Consider the following 23,251-nt stretch of genomic DNA (forward strand, 5'->3'; position numbering starts at 1 on the left):
GACCCTGGAAGGGCCCTGTGTCCCCATGGGGACCCTGGAAGGGCCCTGTCCCCAGAGGAAGGTGATGTCCTCCCTCCTCCAGCGAGTGCTGACGCACTCTGAGCTGCCCACACGGCGTGGGATCTCAGAGCCATCCCTGTGCTCTGCTCTTGGCCCGGCTCTGTGTTGTCACAGGGAACATCTATTTCTCAGATTGAATGAGGACACAAGGAGGTGTTGTGACAGCAAGAATAAACACGAGGAGATTAGCCCAAAGGCGTGGGTGCCACATCCCTCAGCATGGCAGCAGCCACAGAGAGCCTCTGGGCAGGCCCCAGGGTGGAACAGAGCAGGTGAGGAGATCAAACAGAGAGAGAGGCACCACCAGGGCTGCCTGGGGGATGGGATATTCCCTTATGATCTGTTTGGATTTTGGTGTCAAGGCCTGCAACCAAAGGTCAGTGAACAGTAGGCCAGCGAGGCTGTGATGAGCAGGCTGTTTTCCCAGAGGTGAGCCCTGTGTTTTTGTTGAGCTGGTCACTCACATGGGCTTCCTGAGTGCTGAGCTTGCACTAACTCTGTTTGGGGTCTAGGTGTGTTCCAGAGGGATCAGCAGGGGCTGGCCAGCCCTGTCCCTTGGGGTTTGAGTGAGCAGGGTGGCTCAGCTGAACTTGAGAAGCTCTTCTCAGCCTTTTCATGCACATGGCTTTGATTCCTCAGGACCCTCTGAGCACAGGGCTGGTGAAGTTTCACAACTGCTTCACTCTGTGTGTGAGCAGTGCCTGGGCCCACGAGCCTCGTGCTTTGCTTTATGGATTGGACTCTTTATTTTTCAGGAATGAGACAATCTCTGCTCCACACGTGCTTCAAAGGAGCCGTGCACTCACATCTTCCAAATGCACACAGGCACTCCCATCAGTCCCTAAACACCTCCAAACACCTCAGTTGCAACATTTGGTGGAGTAACAGGGACTTGCATCTGCTCCTACTCTGCCCCATTACTTTGATGTGACCCTGAGGTGGCACTGCCACCTGTGCTGATGCAGGAACAGCCACGGGGAGAAGTGCTGGAATCACCCTTGGAGGCACCAGCTGGCTGGCAGAGCTGTTGCTGGGAGTCCCTGTGATTATTCACATTCTTTTTCACGTGGATTTTAGTGCAACTTCAGACAAGCAAAGCAAAGCTGGTTTTTGGAGTTTTCTGGGCTCCTCTCCCATTCCAGCAGTGCCCTAGGAATGCCTGAAGCAGGAAGGCCAAGCAGGCTTTCTCTGATTGCCTGCTGTGTGAGATCTGCCAGCACATGATGATCATCATGTATCTCCAACTCCCAGCCAGAAATAGCAAACTTATATTGATAATTCTAAAGTTGATAAATCTGACCCTATATTGATAATTCTGAAGTTGATAAATCTGACCTTATATTAATAATTCTAAAGTTGATAAATCCGACTTTCAAGAGCTAGAAATCCTAGGCTTGTTAACTATGGATACCTGTTACTTCTTTCATTTCCTAAGAGAAAATGGCCCTCATTTAAATGTCACCCCATATCACCCAGTTTATAGCAATATCACTTCTTAGTGTAATCAAATGAAGCTTCTTACATATGACAAACCTCATGCAGATCATTTTAACTGACTTCCAATTCAATTTCCTAAAGGAATTTGTCTCGTCTGTGGCAAGGTATACCCTCAAAAACAGATGATGGCTTTGTGCCACCCCTGGGACAACTTGCTGGCGGTGTCACCCCTCCCAGCACGTCCCCGTGTCACGTCACCAGTGTCTGTGACTCAGAGATAAGATGGAGGCACGTTTAAAAACACATCCCTCGTCACTACGGGACACGAGTCCAACGCTGAAGCACCCCTGCAAAACAAGGGCTCGGTCCAACCCCCGGGGAGGCCTGCAGCGATAAATTCAGGAATTTTGGCGTAGCCTTTGCTGTTGCTCCTCTCCCTGGGCAGCTCCTGGAGCAGTGAGGGCAGCAGGGATGCAGCTGCCGGGGCGGGTGCGGAGGCTGGAGGTGCAGCTGGAGCACGGGCAGGCCCACGGTGGTGGGGAGCTGCTGCAGGGGCGGGTGCAGCTGGAGCTGCGCGGGGCAATGCGGGTGCGGGCGCTGGAGGTGTGTGCCCGCGGCCTGGCCACCGTGCACTGGCTGGAGAGCCACAGCATCGGCCTCAACATCGTCTACCGCGACTACACCGCCTGCCAGACCTTCCTGTACCGCCGCCGGCAGCTCATCCACGGTAAGGCCGGGGCACAGGGCGGGCGGCTGTGCCAGGGTGTGGGGTTGGGATCTCCTTGGGTGGGTCTGTGTGCCAGGGCATGGGATTGGAACCCCCTTGGATGAGTCTGTGTGCCAAGGTGTGGGATTGGAGCCCCCTTGGATGAGTCTGTGTGCCAGGACATGGGATTGGAACCCCCTTGGATGAGTCTGTGTGCCAAGGTGTGGGATTGGAACCCTCTTGGGTGGGTCTGTGTGCCAGGGTGTGGGATTGGAACCCTCTTGGATGGGTCTGTGTACTAGGTTGTGGGGTTGGGATCTCCTTGGGTGGGTCTGTGTGCCAGGGCGTAGGGTTGGGATCTCCTTGAGTGGGTCTGTGTGCCAGGACATGGGATTGGAACCCTCTTGGGTGGGTCTGTGTGCCAGGGCGTGGGATTGGAACCCCCTTGGATGAGTCTGTGTGCCAAGGTGTGGGATTGGAACCCTCTTGGGTGGGTCTTGGATGGGTCTGTGTGCCAAGGTGTGGGGTTGGGATCTCCTTGGGTGGGTCTGTGTGCCAGGACATGGGACTGGAACACTCTTGGATGGGTCTGTGTGCCAGGGCATGGGATTGGAACCCCCTTGGATGAGTCTGTGTGCCAAGGTGTGGGATTGGAACCCTCTTGGGTGTGTCTTGGATGGGTCTGTGTGCCAGGGTGTGGGATTGGAACCCTTTTGGATGGGTCTTTGTGCCAGGACATGGGATTGGAACCCCCTTGAGTGGGTCTTGAATGGGTCTGTGTGCCAGGGTGTGGGATTGGAATCCCCTTGGGTGTGTCTGTATGCCAAGGCATGGGACTGGAACCCTCTTGGGTGGGTCTTGGATGGGTCTGTGTGCCAGGTTGTGCGTTTGGGATCTCCTTGGGTGGGTCTGTGTCCCAGGGTGGAGGATTGGGACCCTCTTAGATGGGTCTTTGTGCCAGGACATGGGATTGGAACCCCCTTGAGTGGGTCTTGAATGGGTCTGTGTGCCAGGGTGTGGGATTGGAATCCCCTTGGGTGTGTCTGTATGCCAAGGCATGGGACTGGAATCCCACTGGGTGTGTCTGTATGCCAAGGCATGGGACTGGAACCCTCTTGGGTGAGTCTTGGATGGGTCTGTGTGCCAGGGTGTGGGATTGGAATCCTCTTGGGTGGGTCTGTGTGCCAGGGTGTGAGATTGGGACCCCTCAGGCTGCAGGTGTCCCCTCAGAGGCACCTCTGCCCTGTGGATGTTGCTGACCCACACAGAGCTGCTTGCCCTTCTTCTCACCTTGGCCGAGGGTTGCTCTCTCTGCTGCTGGTTTCCAGGAGGCTGATGGCAAAGCCAGGGCTGGGGAACACCAGGGATTTGTGGCTTTTGTTGTGTTTGCACAGGGGAGAGCAAACACGAGTGTCTGTTCACAAGTGTGGAAAGAGCACTTAGTGCTTCAGCCAATGTTTGTTTTCGGGTCCCTGATGCTGGGGCCGCGTGCCCAGCTGGCACGTTGCTTACATCTGCTGCAGGAGGACAAGCCACTGGCATGCCACAAGCCATTCTTTGTGTGCTTGGGATGAAATGATCCAGAGCTGAGGGATATGGGATGTCTCAACTGTCCATCCACTCATTAACTCTGGCTTTTCTTAGGAACATGCACGTCTTTTGTCCTCCCCTCCAATAACAGGGTCACAGCCATCCCTCTGTTGCTTTTCCTCCCTCTTCTGCCTCTTTCCCTGTTTCTCATGGCCTGGTTGCCCTGCCCTGGAGATGGCTGTAGGACTTATGCTGAGGGCATTTCACGTGTGGCCACGTGCAACCCAGAATGGTGCCAGCCCAATCTGGCAAATGTAGATGTTACAGGAATAAACTGGAGGGATGGAAAGAGGACCTGAACTGGCTTGTTGGAGGTTTTCCTGTCTCTGGACTGTACTAGGAAGGTAATTTTCTCTATTTCTGGACCACTGTGCCATGCCATCTGCTCCAAACACCTGCACTGCTCTGGAGTTTGTGTCTTTTGGCAGCAGCTCTTCCATGCTGTGCCTAAGGATGTCCTCTTGGCAGCTGCACCCCTACAAAGTGTCCAAATTACAATTAATCCCTTCTCCAGCAGTGAAGCTCCTGAGCACTTGGTCATGCAGTTCTTGGTCCGTGTCCCATTAGCTCTGAGGTGACAGGGTGAGTTTTATCCCCCATTATCCCAGCAGGGAATGTCTGCAGGGAAGCCACAAGCTGCTGCCAGCACGTTTGGATTCTGCTGCAGGGACTGTGTGCTCCAGGAGCCCCTGGAGCCATCTGGGGAAGGGGCACTTGGCCAAGGGCTGCAGGAATTGCAGGAGCTGCTCACAAGCACCCTGCACACCTGCAGCTCAGAGCTGGTGGCTCCTGGCCCTCCCTGTCTGCACAGGGACTGCCTGGGGGGCAGAGAGCCTCACCAGAACTTGGGTTTTATTGTCTCTGTCTGCACACAGATTCCTTTTCTGCCTTGTGAGAGGGACACGTGTGATCACCAGGGTGTTTTATGGGAATAAACAGCAGAGAGGGGCTGTCCTGCAGCCAAAATAACTTCCTTTGGATCCTGCTGTCCCCTGTTCTGTCCCCAACAGCAGCGTGAGGGCCTTCCTGATGTCAGCTGGTGAGAAACGTGCCACCATCCGACAGTCAGGCCCTGTGACTGCTCCTTTCTTGTTGCTTCTCCACGAGATCAGCTGTGTCTGCGTGGTGGTTAAAAAATGCAGGTTTTGTCATGGTAACGAGGCAGTGCAGAGGAGGGAAGCTGGGCACAGATAAGCGCCCTCCCTCCTGCTCTCCCCTCAGCTGAGTTTATCTGCAGTTTCCTGGCAGGGTGGTGAGTGCTGGCACCGGGGTGCTGTGCTGAGAGACAAGAAAAAAGTGTGCAAGAAGGATGTTCAGGCAGGGCCTTTAAACGTGTGTTGTGTAATCATCTGAGAGAGGGAGCAGGGAGAGAGGACGTGATAGGGGGTTAATGGGCAAAGGCAGCACAAGGAGAGCCCTGGACTCCTCTGTGTGAGATGATGAGAGGATAGGAAACATAAATAATTGTTGTGCAGTGATCTTTTCTCTCTGAGGATCCTGCAACACTTCCCAAAGGTGTAGTTCCTGCCCTGGTGAGAGGCAAACATCCAGAAGCCATTTTATTTTCATGGAGACATCCAGGAGAGTTCTGGCATCAGGGCTCTCCTTCCTCTGTGGGGTGGCCTCAAGCAGCACCTTAATCCTTGTCCCTGCACAGCAATCCCAAATCTGGCAGGGACGGGGCTGGTTCCTCAGCCTGGCAGCACGTGTTTGTGCTAGGCTCTGCACTGTCCCATCTCACCCCCACACTGGGCTGCTGCCTTCCCCATTTACCTCTGCATTCCCTTCTCGTGTGACTCCGGGCTCGCTGGGGAGAAGCCACCAGGTCGCAGCAGCGTGCCAGGGAAGGGGCAGCCCCCCATGAGCAGGGCAGGCTGTCAGCTCCTGCTGGGAGCAGCTCCAGCCTGGCCAGACTCTAGATGGGGCTGAAGAGTTGGAGATGATGCCCTGAGTGCTGTGCCCGGCCTGGCTGGGCTTGCCTTGGGCACCTGAAAGGAAAGTCCTTGGCTGTGCTCCCCACCTGGGGAGGGCAGGAGAGAGGAGAGACCCTGTCTGGGTGTGGGGGTCCCAGAGGGTCAGCGAGGGGCTGCCCTCCCTCCCTCCCTACATGGCACAGCTGAGGGCATCGCGTGCCACGGGAGGGAGGTTTGGTTTGGTTTGGTTGGGTTTGGTTTGCAGGGATCTGCATCCCGTGGGCGAGGGCTGAGTCACAGCCCAGGGGTGTGTGCCGGGAGGAGGAGGAGGAGGAGGAGCAGGCTGCCAAGCAAAGAGAGGGGCCCAGCCAAGGCTCCAGCCCTCTCGAGAGCCTCCCCACCTCTCATGTCACTGCAGGGACAACAGGCACCTTCCCTGAGCTGGTGTCACCAGTGAACTCGTGCTGTGACGTGTCTTCCTTCCTCCTTTCCCTCTCCCTCGGAGCTTTTGCTGTGATTCATGTTTGCCTGTGGCAGCAAATGGCCGTGCACATAAAACAAACCACAGTCCCCTTCCCCTGGGGAGGGAGGCACACAATTCCAGTCCAGCCTTGGAAACAGCTAAAAGCAGTACCAGGCTTCAGCCCAGCTCATTTTTTTAAGAGGCTGTGATCAGCCGAGTTCAGCACAGCAGGTCCTGCCCGGCAAGGCTGGGAGCAACTCAAAAATCCCCAAAACTCAGGCAGCCAAATGCTGAGTAACGTTTTTAATGCCTGTTCTGTCTCATCCCTGGCCTGTGCTGGGGGTGTAGGCTCTGGTGCTCCACAAACACCACAGCCACCCCCAAAGTGGAAGTTTCTAAGGCTGCATTAACCCTTTTGGGGGGGCACAGATTCCTTTCTCCTCCCTTTTACATCATCTTGGGGTGCTGCTGATGGTGATGTCCCCCCTGGGAATCCCCAAAACTCAGGCAGCCAAATGCTGAGTAACGTTTTTAATGCCTGTTCTGTCTCATCCCTGGCCTGTGCTGGGGGTGCAGGGCTCTGGTGCTCCACAAACACCACAGCCATCCCCAAAGTGGAAGTTTCTAAGCCTTTTGGGGAGCACAGATTCCTTTCTCCTCCCTTTTACAACATCTCAAGGTGCTGCTGATGGTGATGTTCCCCCTGGGATTCACCAGTTCCCACTTTCCACACTTTCACCCCAGCTAAGCACTAGCATGGAGCTGCTCCTGCCCATGCAGGTGGAATTTATCACTGGGTTTGGGACACCAATCCCAGCAGGATCTGGTGGAAAACTGGCGCTCGCCTGGTTAACAAGCGCAGGGAAGAGGATTGCTCACCCTGTCGTTGCACAAGCTGAACCCCAGCCAGTTCTCGGTTTCTTAGAACTGAGTGATGTCCCAGGCATCCCCGCGTGTCAGGAGCCCAGATCCAGCTGTGGCCGGTTCCCAGCCCTGGGAATGGCTCCTGGGGAGAGAAGGATGTGGGTCAGGGTGGGGTGTGGCCCTCAGCTCTGGCCTGGGGGCACTGGAAGGAGAGAGGAATCCCCCCTGACCACAGCCCACGGCTGTGACCCTGGGAATGGGGATTCTGAACAAAGATGGGGTGGGATGGCAGGATTGGAGCTGCAGGGGGAGTTTGAGGGGCAAGGATGGGGATTTTGGGGGGCAAGGATAGAAGCTGGTGAGGGAGCTTGAGGGGCAAGGATGGGATCTAGAAAGGAGTTTTGGGGGACAAGGATGGAGGTGGAGGGGAAGTTTGGGGGACAAAGATGGAAATTAGAGGAGGGCTTGGAGGTCAAGGATGGGGATTTCGAGAGGCAAGGACGGGGATTTTGAGGGGCAAGGTTAGGAGCTGGAAAGGAGTTTTAGGGGGCAAGAATGGGAGCTGGAAGGGGATTTTGAGAGTCAAGAATAGGAGCTGGAAGAGAGTTTTAGGGGGCAAGGATGGAGTTGGAGGGGAAATTTTGGGGGGGGGGCAAAGATAGAGCTGGAAGGGAAATTTGTGGAGCAAGTATAGAAGCTAGAGAAAGGTTTGGGGGCCAAGAATGGGAGCTGGAAGGGGACTTTGAGGGTTAATAGGAGCTGGAAGGGAGTTTTAGGGGAAATTTGCGGGGGGGCAAGGATGGAGCTGTAAAGGAAATTTGTGGAGCATGTACAGAAGCAAGAGAAGGGTTTGGGAGCAAGGATAGGAGCTGCGGGGAGTCTTGGGGGGCACTGGCCGGCCCAGAACAGACAGGGAGTCTCCCCCAAGCACCGGCAGCGCTCGGCCCCTGCCCAGCCCCCGGTGTCCGTGGTAATGTCTCGGTGAGGCCCTGGGATAACTCGGGGAGCCCGGCTGGGACCAGCCCCGGCCCCGCACGGTCGCACTCCGCCAGTAGAGCTCGCAGGGGCCGATCCGCACATGCTCCCTGCCTTGTTTTGCTGAGCCCGGCCCGGCCCGTCCCGCCCCGCCGGGGCCGCCCCCGGCGGCGCCGGCCGCTAAAAGCCGGGCTCAGCCGAGCCGAGCCGGGTTCAGCCGCATCGCGCCGGTCTGGGCTGAGCAGCGCCATGATTTTCGGTCGTCTCAAACGCTTCTCCATCGTGCTGGAGGGCGCGGAGCGGGATGGCCCGGCCGCCTTCAGCCCCGGGCAGGCCGTGTCGGGCCGCGTGGTGCTGGAGCTGGCGGCGGCCGCGCGGCTCGGGGCGCTGCGCCTGAGGGCCATGGGCGCTGCCCGCGTCCACTGGACCGAGTCCCGCAGCGCTGGTTCCAGCACCGCCTACACGCAGAGCTACAGCGACCAGGTGGAGTTTCTGAGCCACCGAGACACGCTGATGGCACCGCCAGGTACGGCAGCCCCTGCCCCGGGGGGAGCTCCGGGCGCGGCGCCCCTCAGGCGGCTGAGGGCAGCGGGCACCGCAGGGGCTGGGACAGCGCGGCTGTGGGGCAGCCTGGGCTGCTGCGGGCTCCAGACACCCCCGCCGGCTGAAATCGGGGTGTATGGCACCCTAAAACTGCAGCGATTCGGGTGCAGGGGACAGCTTAGCTGCTGCGGGCTCCAGACATCCCAGCTGGCTGAAACTGGGGTGCATGGCACCCTAAAACTGCAGCGATTCGGGTGCAGGGGACAGCTTAGCTGCTGCGGGCTCCAGACCCCCCCGCTGGCTGAAATCGGGGTGCATGGTACCCCAGAACTGCAGGGATCTGGGTTTCAGCCTGGCTGCTGAGTGCATGATACACGAACAAGCTGAAATTTGGGTGCCTTAGGGACTGAGCGCTCTGTGGAGGTCCCCGCAGACCCTTCACGTTCTGGTGCACCCCGAAATCTTGGGGTGTACAGCTGGATGATGCCTCGGTTGGGGACAATACTCCTTCTTTTCCCTGAGCTGTTCATGGCAGGGAGGCAGCGTTGGAAAAGTGTGGAGGTTCAGGAGCTTGTTTTGAGCAGCCTTAATGAACCCTTCAGCTCTGGGGTGTAAACTCTTGAGGGGCATGGGGGCTTGGCTGGCCACTCTCTGTCCAGCTGGGCATCTTGGGCTCCCGCTCCAAAGCTGTGGGGTGAGGTGGCTGAAGGTGAGGGTGAAGCAGAGCCCACCTGGGGAAGCTGCCCAGCTCTTCAAGGAGGTGCCCCTGGGTCGTGCCTGTGTGCAGACACATGGAATGCAGACAGTGCCCAGCTCTTGTGTCACAGCTGCTGCAGCCCAGCCCTGGCAGAAACTCTGCTGTGCCCTCGTGCTGCTCCTTGCTGGGTGCTGCACACCTCTGTGACCTGCCTGGTGAGGAGGTTCTGTAGGAGGGAGCTAATCCTCCTCGATCTGTTTTGCCCACAGACAATGGTGAGGCCACTGTCCTGCAGGCAGGAAAGCACGAGTTCCCCTTCACCTTCCAGCTCCCTGAGTAAGTTGGCATTTTTGGGGGGAGAGGGCATCTTGAAAATGAGGGTTTTTTGAGCAAAACCCTTCTAAAATTGCTTGTTGCTCATGCCCAGGACCCTGGCCACCTCCTTTGAGGGGAAGCATGGCAGTGTGCGCTACTGGGTGAAGGCCAAGCTGCACAGACCCTGGTCAACAGTGAAGAAAGCAAAGAAGGAGTTCACTGTGATTGAACCCATCGACATAAACACCCCTGCACTGCTGGTGAGCTCCCCCTGCTCCACCCCAGGGCTCTGACATCCAAAACTTACCCAAGGAAGCCCACAGGGAAGGTGTCTGCCTCCCCTTCAGCATCACAATGCAGGCCTGGTTTCCAGAGGGAATGTTTCCCCCCCTGTAACTTGTGCCCTCCAGCCTTACCTGGGCTGGGCAGAGGTTAGCTGTGCCTCTTTGGTTATGGAAACTTTAATGCATTGCAACAGCTTCTTGCATCAGATACCTGAGAAGTTGCTGATGCTCCCTGGCAGGTTCTTGGTGCCAGGGAGGTGATTGCTGTGAGTTTCATCCTTAGTTACTAAATAGCAAAAATATTTCCCTTTCTCCAGGCTCCCCAGGCAGGTGCTAAGGAGAAACTTGCTCGTGCCTGGTACTGCAACCGTGGCCAAGTGTCTGTGACTGCCAAGATTGACCGAAAAGGCTACACCCCAGGTGAGACCAGGTGCTGGGGCCCTTGGCCACCCTCAGTAGCCCAGAGGAGGGGCTTTGGTTCACTGTGAGCTGCCAGGAAATCAGAGAGCTCTAGTGTGGGCAGCATCCTTGGGATGCTCCTCCTGGATGAACCCACATGCCTGCCCTGTCAGACAGCGTGGCCAACCCTCAGTGGGCCTGTGCAGCAATTCCTCGAGGCAGGACTGGGCTGTGCCTCCCCTCCTCCAACAGATGTCTGTCTGTCTTGGCAGGTGAGGTCATCCCCATCTTTGCTGAGATCGACAACTGCACCAGCCGGGGCGTGGTGCCCAAGGCCGCCATCATCCAGACCCAGACCTTCATCGCCCGGGGCACCAAGAAGCAGAAGAAGTCAGTGGTGACCAGCATCACTGGGGACCCCATTCCAGCTGGGAAGAGGGAGGTGTGGCACGGCCGGGTGCTGAAGATCCCGCCCGTGGGGCCGTCCATCCTCCAGTGCCGCATCATCCAGGTGGAATATTCCCTGAAGGTGAGGGAGCTCTGCAGGGGTCCCCTCCTGCCCCTCCAGACTGGGAAAGCAGCACCAAGCTGAGCTTCCCTGCTCTTCCCTGTCTTGGCAGGTTTGTGTGGATATTCCTGGGACATCCAAGCTGCTCCTTGAACTGCCTCTGGTCATTGGGACCATCCCACTGCATCCCTTCGGGAGCCGCACCTCCAGTGTCAGCAGCCAGTACAGCGTCAACCTGGACTGGCTCAGCGCCATCCCAGAGCAGCTGGAGGGTGAGCATCTCCTCTCCCTGGGGTAAACCCCCTGGTCAGGAGAGTGGGACACAAAGTTTTCAACTGGGCCAGTTTGGCTTTTTTTTTTTTTTTTACCTAATTTTTTGGTCGTGGTGCTCGATCTCCTGGGTTCCTTCCTCAGGGAACTGAGAGGCTTTGGGAAATAATGGGTTTGAAGCCCTTTTACCTGCATGTCCCCTATTTATGGAGAGTGTTTGCTATTCCCTGATGGTTCTCCTTTCTCTTCAGCCCCCCCTGAGTACTCAGCAGTGGTGTCCAGCCCAGAGGCCGAGCAGAGCCTGGCTCCTCCGTGCCGCAGCGAGCTCGGGGACATCCTGGAGGGTCCCTTCTTCGCCTACATCCAGGAATTCCGCTTCCGACCGCCCCCGCTCTACTCGGAGGTGATTCATCCCTCTGGGCTGGGAGGCTGCTGGAGGCTGGCATGTGCCACTGCTCAGGTTTTTGACTGTGGCCTTGGCTCTGCAGGTGGATCCCAACCCCGCGTCAGACGGCATCCGCCCGCGCTGCATGACCTGCTGAGAGAGGCGCTCCGGCTGCGTGCGGCAGCGTGACGATCCCTGGGGATGGCAGCTTGCAGCCTCACAGCACTGGGGTCTGGAAACGGGCACGTGCCACCCCGACCCTGCTCACAGCTCTTGGCCACTCCTGTCGTCACTGTCCCCGGGCCCAGAGCCAGCGCGGGGCCGTGGCCCCGGCACGGGTAGGAGAACACGAGGAGCCGGGCGGGACGCGCAGGGTTCAGAACTGCCCTGGGATTTTGGGGTTAGAACAGGGAATTCAAACCCAGATTGCTCTCCCCTTGCCTGCAGTGCCGTGCTCTGAAAACTTCTGTCAGCTCCTGGTGTGGAGAACAGGAGCTTGGAGGCGTTTCTCAGGATTACTGGAGAATGTTTGTTTGGATGGTGCTCAGGGTTGGGCCCTGGGGTGATGCAGGTGCAGCCCTTTGCCTGTGGCTCACCAGGACTGCAGGTCCCCAAGGCAGTGAAAGGTCCTTTCCTGGCTGGATGAAATAGAGGGCTCAGCCACTGCTGATAATCTTTGCCACAAGCCTGTGGGTACCTGTGGGAGGAATGGTTTGAGCCATTTAACCAAACTCTAAAGGCTTCCAAGGGCTGATACAAGGACTTGGGGGATGAATTTATGATCTCTGGCAGTGTTTTGGTGCTGTTTGCTAAGAACAGGAAAGCTGGTTTATGAGTATCAGCACCAAACTTGCACAGTGTGCTGGTGCCTCCCCCAAGATGGGGCTGAAACCAACCCTCAAACTGTGGTACCAGCACAGGGGGCTGGAGCTGTGCCTGGTGGCCAAGGAAGAGAGAGGGAAGCCCAGTGTAAGGCTGGTGGCAGCCACAGATGCTGATGGGAAGTGTGAAGTTGGGATAAATCCTTCAGGGCTGGGAGTCCTTGAGGTGTCAGAGGCCCACAGCAGCAACCTGTGCTCACTGGGTGGGAACCAGTGTGGTAAGGGTGAGCTGGGTGTTGTGGTCAGGAGCCCAGGGGCTGACCCTGCTCACTGCAGGAAGACCTGAGCAGAGTTTAGGGGCTGAGGACCTTTGCATTCCCTCACTGAGACAATCTCTGGCCATGCACAACCAATGCCAGTGTGCCTTGGGCTCTGTGCTGGGGTTGCTCAGATGAGTCTTTTCTATCTGTGAACACTTTTGTAATGACCACTCTTTGTCTCTACTCTTTTTGTACAACTTTTTGGTGGGGAGTTTTTTGTCTGAAATAAATTCTTTAAACCAAACTGTTGCCTGGATAGTTTTCTGTGCTTCCTGTTGGCTGGAGCTATGGCTGTTGGGATTGGGGAGTGCTCCCTGCCCTCTCTTCACTGTCCAGCTCTACCCTGTGCCCAGTCCTGTGCTGGGATTAACTGAGTCACTCACCCACCACTGCTCCCCACAGGTTTGGTCCCTTGAGCCTCCAGCTCCTCCACATCTGGGCAGTTTGAGCACTTTTCCCCTTACCTGGGATGCAGAGCTGCAAGCAAACCTGTTGTGTTTTTCCACACTTGCTTCCTGTTTATGTCCAGGCTCTGGGAGCACAGACACATTCTCCTCCATCCTGGAATCCTGGCAGGGACCCAGCAGGTCCAGCTGGGAGCTGGGACACTCCTGCATTGGCTCAGCCAGTCCCAAGGAGGGCTGGGATCAGCCCCATGCTGTGCTGGCTGGGAAGAGCAGGGAGGCTCCTTCACCTGCCTCTTTGGGCTGGAATTTGGGTTTTTGCAGCATTTCTGTGCTCCACATCTCTGCTGGGCACGGCAAATCTTGGTGTATGCAAGGCAGGGTTTGAATCAGGGCTTTAATTTTCTCTTCCATGGATTGTGCTGCTTAAAAATGCTGCCACTGGAATGTGATTTCCCCTCCCCACTTTTATTTATTTTTTTTGTTTGCTGAGCTGCTCAGCCCCGCAGCTGCATCAGAGCACGTGCTCCTGCCCTGGGCCAGAGGAGAGAACTTGTCCCTGTGTTTGCCTGTGAGAACCTGGTGCTCCTGAAACCTTTATTCAAATCTGCTTTTTATTTGGCATCCCTGGTGCTCTGATTAATTTTCCCTGGGGGAGGATTAACCAGCCTCGCAGGGAATTTGTTTGCATCCCTGTTTGGGGGGATCGTGTCTGGATCTGCCGCTGGCAGCAGCAGTGCCCGCTGTGCTGTGGCCTCTTGGGGCTTTTTTTGGTGACATCAAAGGCGACACGAAGCACAGCACTCCACCCCCCCAGGTGAAGATGGCCCCGAAGGCAGCCCTGTGACCAGGCTGCTCCCAGCCTGCCACAAGGGAGCCATTCTGTGCCATCAGGGGGCTGCTGGTCAGCCCCGGATCATCTGCCCCGGCTGCACAAGGGGCTGTTTATTCCCCTGGCCCGAGGGGGAGGCGAGTGCCCAGCCCCCCGTGCCTGTCCTGCCGTGTCTTTCTGTGAAACTGCGTCACACGGTGACGGGGACAGGCCAGCAGGGCCGGTGGGCAGCGCTCCCGGTGCCCGTGTGGCAGCGATGTCTCCGCCAGGGATTCTTGTCAACGCCTCCAGGCTCTGCTCGTACAGTCGGGCAGTGGCGCAGCGAGGCTGGGGGGCCATGGCCAAGCTGGGGATCCTGCCAGGAAAGGGCTGCGCTCCTGAATCCTGAATTTTGGAGGGGCTAAAAATACCTCGTCTGGACGTTTAGAGCCAGGGCACGGTGCGGACCCTTCCAGGCAGCGCTTTCACAACTGCTGGCAGCGCTGCCGGTGCTGCCTCCAGCCTTCTGCTGTTTATCTGCCCCGGCTCCAAAGTCCCGATTGAGCAGCCCGGGCTGATCCAGGTTTATTGGCACGGGGGGCTGGGGCTCCCCGGGGGGCTGCTGAGCCGGAACGGCCCCGTGGCAGCACCGGGACCCGACCCCGGCCGGGAGGCGCGTGATGCAATTACAGTGCCGGGATTATTTATAGCTCTTGGCCCCGTGCGCTGGAAAATGCTGCCCAGACCATCCGTCAGAACCTGCTCCTTGCGAGGGGCACGGAACCCCAGCCCCAGCCCCTGCTCTGCTCCTCTAGGCTATCGGTTTTCCCTTCCAGTCCCAAAATTCCGGGAGACTGAAATCCCAAGATTCCGGGAGACTGAAATCCCAAAATTCCCCCGCAGGCCTGCTGGGAACCCCCTCCCCAGTGCATCCCACGGCTCTGCGGGGACACCCCGATCCTGCAGCCCCTTTCTGCAGCATTTTGGGGCTCCCCCTTCCCCCAGCCCGTCCCCGGAGGGTGCTCGGTGCCATCACGGTGGCCCAGCCGGCAGCTGAGGCTGCTGTCCGGTGACCGGGGCTCGGTGGCGGGGGGACAGTGACACGCCAAGCCTGTGGCCGTCCCGGCGCTGCCAGGGACAGAATGTGCCGGGGCTGGCGCAGCCCTGCGAGGGCCGGGATTAACTGAGCCGCTGCTGCCTCCGGCCCGGGCTCCCGTCCAGCTCCCAAAACAAGCACCGCCTTCCCCCATCGCAGCTGGGCTGAGCCCTGCGGGGTGCAGCTCACCCCAGAACTGCCCAGGGGCACCCACCGGGGGCTGATCTGTTTGCACGGGGACGATAAATCCACTTTGGCTGGAGTGGATGCCCCCTCTTGTCCCTGCGTTGGGGTCGGGGTTCAGGCACTGCCCCAATTCAGCATCAGGGATGCTGGGCTGGCAGCAGGAGGCTCAGGAGCACTGGGACCTGCCCAGCCCGGGTTTCAGGGGACTGCACAGACCCCAGCAGCACCAGGCCTTGCTTTAGGTTCGCTCCAGGGCTGAGCCTTGCCCTGGCAGCACCTTTGGGGTCGGGGCCTCTGAGGTTCCCCTCCGTGCGGCTCTGCCAGGGCTCGGGGAGGCAGCCGCGCACCCCGACATGCCGGGGCGGCATCGCGGCCGCCCTCCGCCCGCTGACTCAGCCGCTGTTTGCCGGAGCTGCTCCCGCCCACGGAAACCGCAGGCAAAGTCCCCGCATCCCAGCACCGGGGCTTTTCCCGCCGGCTCGACAGGAATCGCAGCTTTTTCCCAGCCTGGTGCGGGCAGAGAGCCCCTCCGGCTGCGGGGAAAAGCTGCAGAGAAACGGCAGGATTTTTTTAAAATTCCAAACCGGTTTTTTTAATGCCAAAACCGGGGTCTGGAGTGGCCTGGTGGCCGTGCTGCACGTGCCACATGTCCCCTGTGAGCATGGTGCCAGCAGCGTGGTGACATCACCGGGACACGCCACAAACCCCGATGGTGGCCGGTGCTGCCGGTGTTGTCTTTGCAGCAAACCGCCACTTTTATTCACTATATCAAAACCAACCCCTTGTTTTCTTTGGGTCTGAGCCCTCATTTGGGGTCCCTCGCTGTTGGCACTGCCCGGCCCCTTGCACAGTCACTCCTTGCTCCCTCCCTTCCTCGGGCAATGGAAAATTTTTGTGACTTTTTGACTTTCCTCCAGTTGTTTGGGAGCGAGGAAGGGGCCGGTGCCGCACACAAACATGTCTATGTATAAACACTGGGGACCGTGCCAGGGATGGAGCCGCCGGCACCGGACCCTCCCCACGGAGCCGGGTGTCCCCTCTCCTGCCGGGACCCCAGCGTGGCGTTCCATGCTCGGTGACCCAGAGCCGTCCCCGTGAGGACGCAAATATTTTGGCTTTGTTAAAAAAAAACAACAATAACAACACTTAAAGATAAAAAAATCCCCCCTCCGGGGTCATCCAGCGGCGGCACGTGATGTGTTGGCACACAAACAGGGAGCTTGGGGACAGCACCCGCCCAGCTGGGGACAGGGCTCGGCTCCCACGCCACGCGCGGGTGGCACGGCCGTGCCCTGTGCCAGCGATGTGGCACCGTGGACTTTGCTCCCAGCGCTGCTCCACACCCAGGCTGGGGCTGCCGTCACTCCCAGGAGCCGCTTCACAAACCCCAGAGGAGTCCCCGTGCAGCCCCGGGTGGGCTGCCATGGCCAGGGGGATGTGGCACGGTGACATTCCCCACCGGGTGCAGGGGGATGTGGCACGGTGACATCCCACGCTGTGTCCAGGGGGACGTGGCACAGTGACATCCTCTGCCATGGCCAGGGGCATGTGGCACGGTGACACCTCCTGTTGTGCCCAGGGGGATGTGGCACGGTGACATCCCACGCTGTGTCCAGGGGGAGGTGGCACGGTGACGTCCTCTGCCATGCCCAGGTAGATGTGGCACAGTGACATGTCCCTGCTATGCCCGGGGGGATGTGGCACGGTGACATTCCCCACCGGGTGCAGGGGGATGTGGCACTGTGACATCCTCTGCCATGCCCAGGGGGATATGGCACTGTGACATCCCCACACTGTGTCTGATGTTGCACGATGACATCCCCACGCTGTGTCCAGGGGGACGTGGCACAGTGACATTCCCCTCCATGGCCAGGGGGATGTGGCACGGTGACATCTCCCGTTGTGCCCAGGAGGATGTGGCACGGTGACATCCCCACGCTGTGCCCAGGGGGATATGGCACTGTGACATCCCCACACTGTGTCTGATGTTGCACGGTGACATCCCCACGCTGTGTCCAGGGGGACGTGGCACAGTGACATTCCCCTCCATGGCCAGGGCGATGTGGCATGGTGACATCTCCTGCCATGCCCACGGTGACATTCCCGGCCATGCCCAGGGGGATGTGGCACGGTGACACCTCCCGCCGTGCCCAGGGGGATGTGGCACACTGACACCCCATGCCCTGACCCCACAGGTAAAACCTTGTTCGTGTGGCACCAGGGGCACCACAGTCGCTGCTCTGGGGGTCAGTGGGGACACAGCTGTCCCCAGCTGAGAGGCCAGGAGCGCGTGGCTGTCACCCTCACTGTCCCTGTCACCTCAGCCGTGCCGGGACAGCCTTGTCAAACCCCACGCCTCTGATCCTTCCTCCCACGCCCAACCTTATTTAAACTCTCCAGAAACCGGGTTGTGCTCCTTTTTTTCTTCCCTATCACCCTGCAAGAAGCAGCAAATTCGAGCTGATTTCAACAACAAACAAAAAACCCAACTCATCCCAAGCTCGTCTTGTGGGGAGAAAGCTCCAACCAGCTCACAGGGATTGCCCACACACTGCAAGGAGCCCCCTCCCCATTTCCCCACCACCTGAAGGCGGTTATCTCTAAATTCGAGGGGTTATCTATAAATTCACGGGGTTATGTGAGCAGGGAGAGGGATTTTCCTGCCGAGCAGCTGTGTAAATGCCGCCGCATCCCGGCGCAGCGATGGAGCAGCGATAGCCCGGGGGTTCGGGCTGGCTGCAGGTGGCTGTGCCGGGCAGTGCCGGTGCGGAGGGCGGCTGTGGTGCTGCGGACAGACCCGGAGGGGCTCCAGCCGGTTCCCTCCGCTTTCCCGGCGGTTTTGGCGTGTGAAAAAAACGAGGGAGAGTGAATCTGCCTGCGAAGAGCTGGTAAACACCCTGCGAGAGGATCTGCGAGAAGGGGGGGTTTGCTCTTGGTCCTGTTTATCTCTGCAAAGCTGGGCTGGCGGCTCGCTGGGATGAGACAGATGGGGGAGACTGCTGGAAAAGGCAGATTTTTGGGGGGGCTCGCTGGTTATCGAGCTGTCCTTAGCTCAACTCTGGCCGTCTGCTTGAGCAAAATATGTTTATGCTGTGAAACCTCCGGCCGGCCCCGCTGCCAAGGGGGCAGGGAGGGAACGCGTGTGCGATAAGGGCGCAGCGTCCTCCCCTTCCCGATCACCCGATACCCGGGGCCGTCCGCCTCCCGTCACCCTGAGTTTATGATTTCTTTTACTACAATTGTAAAGTTTCCGTTGAAACTAAAAAAAAAAACCAAAACAAAACAACAAAAATCCCAAAACCCAACAAAATAAAATAAAAATATCCTGTAATTCAATAGCGGCTGCCAAAGCCTGGAAAGCTCCGGCCGTGCCAGGGGCTGAGCTGGCCCTGCGAGCAGCCATCCGAGAACATTGAAACTGCAGGAAAGCAAACGCTTCCTGCCATGGGAGAAGATGGTTTTGGTTTATTTAACCACTTCTCCCGGCTGGCATGCTGCGGCTCGCAGGGGTTTTCACTGATCTGAGCATCCCCTAGGGCAGCTCCGAGCCCCTCTGGCTGCGGGGGGAAGATGAAATGTTCACTTTCGCTGCTGTTTCAAGTCGTTTTCCGTGGCCGGGTTTGGAAATAGCCACGGCCCGGGTGAGGCTGCTGCAGCTGACGTGAGCAGGAAAGAGCCGGGGCGGCCCCGGGGCCTGTTTGCGAAGCAGAACCGAGTGGTTGTTGTTGTTGTTGTGACACCGAACTGGTTGCAAAACGCCGCCGCTGAAACCCCCGTGACTTTCAAAACAAGCTGAGCCCAGCTGTGGCCGGCGGCTCTCTGTCCATGTGTCCGTCTGTCCGTCCAGCTGCGGGCCCTGCAGCCCCTTCCCCCGCTGGGATGCCTCTACCAGCAATGCTTGGGGTTATTTTCTGGGAGAGAGAAGAATCCCAGAAGCATTTTTTAGGGAGGAAAAGCCCCAGTTCCCCAGCAGCAGAAGTTTCCTACCACAGAGCTGGATATCCAGCCCAGGGGGGCTTTGCAGTGCTCGGGGGGTGGATGAGATGAGCTGTCTGCAGCCTTTGGATTCTGCTTCAAATAAAATAATTTAAAAAAACAACCCAGGGATCAGTTTGTTTGCTTAGGGATTAAGTCACCTAATCTGCCTGGCAGCGGGTGGCATTGTGGAGGTGGTGGCAGTGGTGGCATTTTGCCCAGCAAATAATCCTGCCCCTGGCCATGGCTGGTGGTCAGGCTGGGCTCAAACTTCTCCCTGACATCAGCTCTTCTCCAGGATGGGGTCTGGGGAGCAGAAAACGGTGCTGGGTGCAGGGAAGGGGTTGGGAGAGGGGTGTATGGATGAGGGAAGGGGCTGGGGAAGGGAGGGATGAATGAGGGAGGGGGTTGCAGGGTTGTGACCTTCTCCTCTGCCCCTGTTAAAGCCAGACTGTGGCTCCACAGAGCTGTTTCCCCGAGGCTGGAAAACAGGTTAGACTTCTCAACCTGGGAGCAAAACAACTTAATCTGGTGTTCAATTATCAGTCTGGGCCTGCAGGGATGGACCTCTGCTCCTGCAGGGGCTCAGACACCCCAAGAGCTGATGTTGATGGGGCCTCAGCAAACCCCTCTGGGTATTTTGTGTTCTATCTCAGAGATCACATCCCCCAAAATCAAGAGGAAATGGCTTCAAGTCACACCAGGGAAGAAATTGGGAGAAATTTCTTCATGGAAATGGTTGTCAAGCACTGGCACAGGCTGCCCTGGGCAGCGGTGGAGTCACCAGCCCTGGAGGGATTGAAAAGCTGTGTGGCTGTGGCACTTGGGGACATGGGTTAGTGCTGGATCAGTAGCTGGACCTGATGATCTCAGAGGGCTTTTCCAGCCTTAATGATCCTGTGATTCTATAAAATCTGGGAGCCAAGAGCAAATCCCCAGGCTGCCCCCACCTCCCTGCAGCTCCTTCCCCAGCTGCCTCCTTGGGATGCAGTGCTGAATTTTCCACTCCACAGGAGCAAGTGGAGCCAGGTCAGTCCATGTGCACGTGTCCCTAGTGCCATTTCCTTTTGAGGACACAGCACAGGGACCCTGTGAGAGCAGGGAGAAAAGGGTTTTTCCCTTTTAGGGCAGGGATGCTTGTGCTAGCAAATGACATTGTCACCAGTGGTGTGTGTGGCACTGCTGGCTGTGAACAGGGCACCCCATGGAGTGATTTTGGGGTGGATGCATCCTAATGGCACTGGGCTGACCCTTGTTTTCCCTGCTGGGATGGATTTTGGCTGCTTATCCCAGAGCTGTCCTGGAAAGAGTCCCCTGTTGGTGCAATGAGCTGTGCTCTGGCTGTGGGTGGCAGTGGCTCCTGCCAGGCCTAACCAATGCCCTGTGGCACGTCTGGGTGCTGTGCTGGGTAGAGGAGCTGGCAAAGTCACATCCTGCCTGCAAAAGCTGGCCTTGGGTCACCAAGCTCAGTGTGGCACCTGGGGACTCATTTGGGAACCAGTCCTGTGAAATTTAAACTAATTAGCAAGTCCTGAGCTGCTTTCTAGCACTAATTGGCAAGCCTGGCTTGATTAGCTTTCCCTGGCACGTCCATGGCTCCACGTGGCACCGTGTTCCTGGCAGAGCACTGCCCAGCTTGGGACACTTGTGGGGAAAAATGCACGGGGCCACCGGTGGGGACAGAGCCATTGGTGGGGACAGAGCCATTGGTGGGGTCAGAGCCATTGGTGGGGACAGAGCCATCCCTGAAGGGTCAGAGGGGATGTGAGTGGCACCATGGATGGATGGGACCCCACGGGGGGGTTCTCGTGTCCCCTCCCTGCCCAGGGTGTTTTTGATGCAGCAGCCAGGCCTGGCTGTCCTGCTGTGACCTCGTTCCATGGCTGCAATGATTAACTGGCACGGCTGGCCCCGAGCCTGGCCGTGTGTTTACTGCTGCCACCCGAGCGTGCTGAGCCGCCAGTGACCCTCGGCGCTTCTCCTCTTCGCTCTGACCCCCAAAACCCGCTGTAAACAGGGGCTGGGGCTGAAACCCGAGCGTGCCTCCGTGTCTGTAACCAGATACTTCCTCTACATGAGCCTGGTGTGCTCTAAGAGAGCTGTGGTGTTAGAGCTTGGCATCGTCCAAATCCCAACAAAATCCCTAAATCTGATCTCTGTGCTGGGTTTCTGCCTGGCAGGATGCCGGAGCTTCCCCCTCCAGCCCATCCCCAGGGATCTGAGGGGCTGGAGCGGCGCGGGGGCCTCTGCCACACGCAGGGAGGGAGCGATGGATTTGCTCTGCCGAGAGGTTGGGAATCGCCCTGGGGACGTGGGGCTGGTGCCACCTCGTGGCTCCTCCGGCAGCTGAGCCGGGCAGCGGTGACACAGCACTGGTGGCACGGCCCTGGTGGCACGGTGATGGTGACAGGGCACTGGTGGCATGGCCCTGGTGACACAGCGCTGGTGGCACGGCCCTGGTGGCACGGTGATGGTGACAGGGCACTGGTGGCATGGCCCTGGTGACACAGCGCTGGTGGCACGGCCCTGGTGGCACGGTGATGGTGACAGGGCACTGGTGGCATGGCCCTGGTGACACAGCACTGGTGGCACGGCCCTGGTGGCACGGTGATGGTGGCACTGCAGTGGTGGCACGGCTCTGGTGACAGGGCACTGGTGGCACGGTGATGGTGGCACTGCAGTGGTGGCATGGCGCTGGTGGCATGGCACTGGTGGCACGGTGATGGTAGCATGGCGCTTGTGGCACAGTGCTGGTGGCACAGCTCTAGTGGCACGGTGCCAGTGCCACTGTGCTGGTGGCATGGCCCTAGTGACACAGCGCTGGTGGCATGGTGATGGTGGCACGGCTCTGGTGACAAGGCACTGGTGGCACGGTGCTGGTGGCACAGTGATGGTGGCACCGCACTGGTGGCACTGCACTGGTGGCACGGCGCTGGTGACATGGTGACGGTGGCACAGCGCTGGTGGCACAGTAATGGTGGCACAGTGATGGTGGCACAGTGCTGGGGTCCTCTCGTGAGCTTAGTTGTTGATTGCTGTCCCAGATGTGCAGGATGTCTCTGTTTCAGCCCCATGTCTGAAGAACGAGTCAGAGCTCTTCAGTTTTCGGTTTTGAGGTTGTTTATTAATTCTTATCTATAAAATTTTCTTTCTGCCCAGCCGAGATCTGCTCAGCAGCGCAGCCACAGGCACTCTGACTGCCCCCAAGGCAGTGTTGTCTTTTTATACTACAAACTACATATAACATATTTACACTTAATTCCCAATACCTATCACCTATGTTAGACAGTGCACTTCTACTCTAAACCAATCCCAAAGTGCCAACATCACAGCAGAAGATGGAGGTAGAGAAGAAGAAGACCTGGACACAGCCAAGTTCCTCCATCTTGACCCCATAACCCCCATTCTAAAAATCCTAAAATCTACCCCTTCACCCAGTGATAATTTTATTATTACATTATTTAAGCCTGTGTGACTTTCAGGTCCTCATACAAAGCTGCTAACTTGCTCCAGGGGTCACAATCAAATCCCCAGGTGCTCTGGGCTGTGTGCCAGGGTCTCAGAACCCCCCGGCGGGGTCCTCAGCAACTCTGGACACCCAGAGGGATGCACTGAGTTCCTACAGGGTCCCATCTGGATGAGACCCCAGCCATGGGAGTGGCAGCACCGCATCCCTGGAGTGCTGGTAGCGGTCACAAAGCCGAGCCCCCGTCCCTGGCCAGGTCCGGCTGCAGGAGCTGCCCCGGGCGCTGCCTCCGCCCGGCCCCGCCGCGGTTTCCGCCCGCGGGAGCCGCTCTGGCAGCGCAGTTTGAGTGAAACGCTCTGCAAAACACGAGTGGAGCCGAGAGCAGCGGCGAGGAGGCCGCGTGTCAGTGCCTCACACACCGGGGCTGTGCACCTGGAGTTCCCCGTGTTACCAAACCCACGTCGCTTTTGGGTTTTTAAGATTTCTTTTTTTTGCTCTGTCAGCAAGTACACACCGCCGCGCCAGGCACAGAAAACCACAGATCGCTTTTCATCTCCTCTTCTGTCCCAGATAAGGCCCCAGGCGGCGGCGTGGCCCCACGGGAAGGGGCTGGGGGGGCCCCCATGGATCACCCCCATCCTGGCTGCCTGGCTTGTCCTCCCCAGCCCTGTGGATTGAACCCGGGCTCTAAATCCTTGCTGTAATCTGCTGGGGTCAGGCGAGGAAAAACCATCTCAGCCCTGCTGTTTTTTGGTGCAGTTAT

At 58.1% G+C, this 23,251-nt stretch overlaps 1 protein-coding gene across 2 annotated transcripts; it reads left to right on the forward strand.

Annotated features, from left to right (window-relative positions):
- The first annotated feature begins 1,826 nt into the window (after positions 1-1,826).
- On the forward strand, positions 1,827-12,794 carry ARRDC2 (arrestin domain containing 2). Of its 2 annotated transcripts, none has more exons than XM_054650284.2 (8): positions 1,827-2,224; positions 9,518-9,584; positions 9,676-9,823; positions 10,165-10,267; positions 10,519-10,775; positions 10,867-11,026; positions 11,276-11,427; positions 11,513-12,794. In XM_054650284.2, the coding sequence occupies exons 1-8, from the start codon at positions 1,969-1,971 to the stop codon at positions 11,564-11,566; spliced, it is 1,197 nt and encodes a 398-aa protein (XP_054506259.2). In that variant the 5' UTR covers positions 1,827-1,968; the 3' UTR covers positions 11,567-12,794. The 2 variants fall into 2 exon arrangements, with proteins under 2 accessions (XP_054506259.2, XP_054506258.2); XM_054650283.2 differs by lacking the exon at positions 1,827-2,224 and adding an exon at positions 7,906-8,534.
- The last annotated feature ends 10,457 nt before the right edge of the window (positions 12,795-23,251 follow it).

Source organism: Agelaius phoeniceus, chromosome 29 (assembly GCF_051311805.1).
Source record: "Agelaius phoeniceus isolate bAgePho1 chromosome 29, bAgePho1.hap1, whole genome shotgun sequence".
NCBI lineage: Eukaryota > Metazoa > Chordata > Aves > Passeriformes > Icteridae > Agelaius > Agelaius phoeniceus.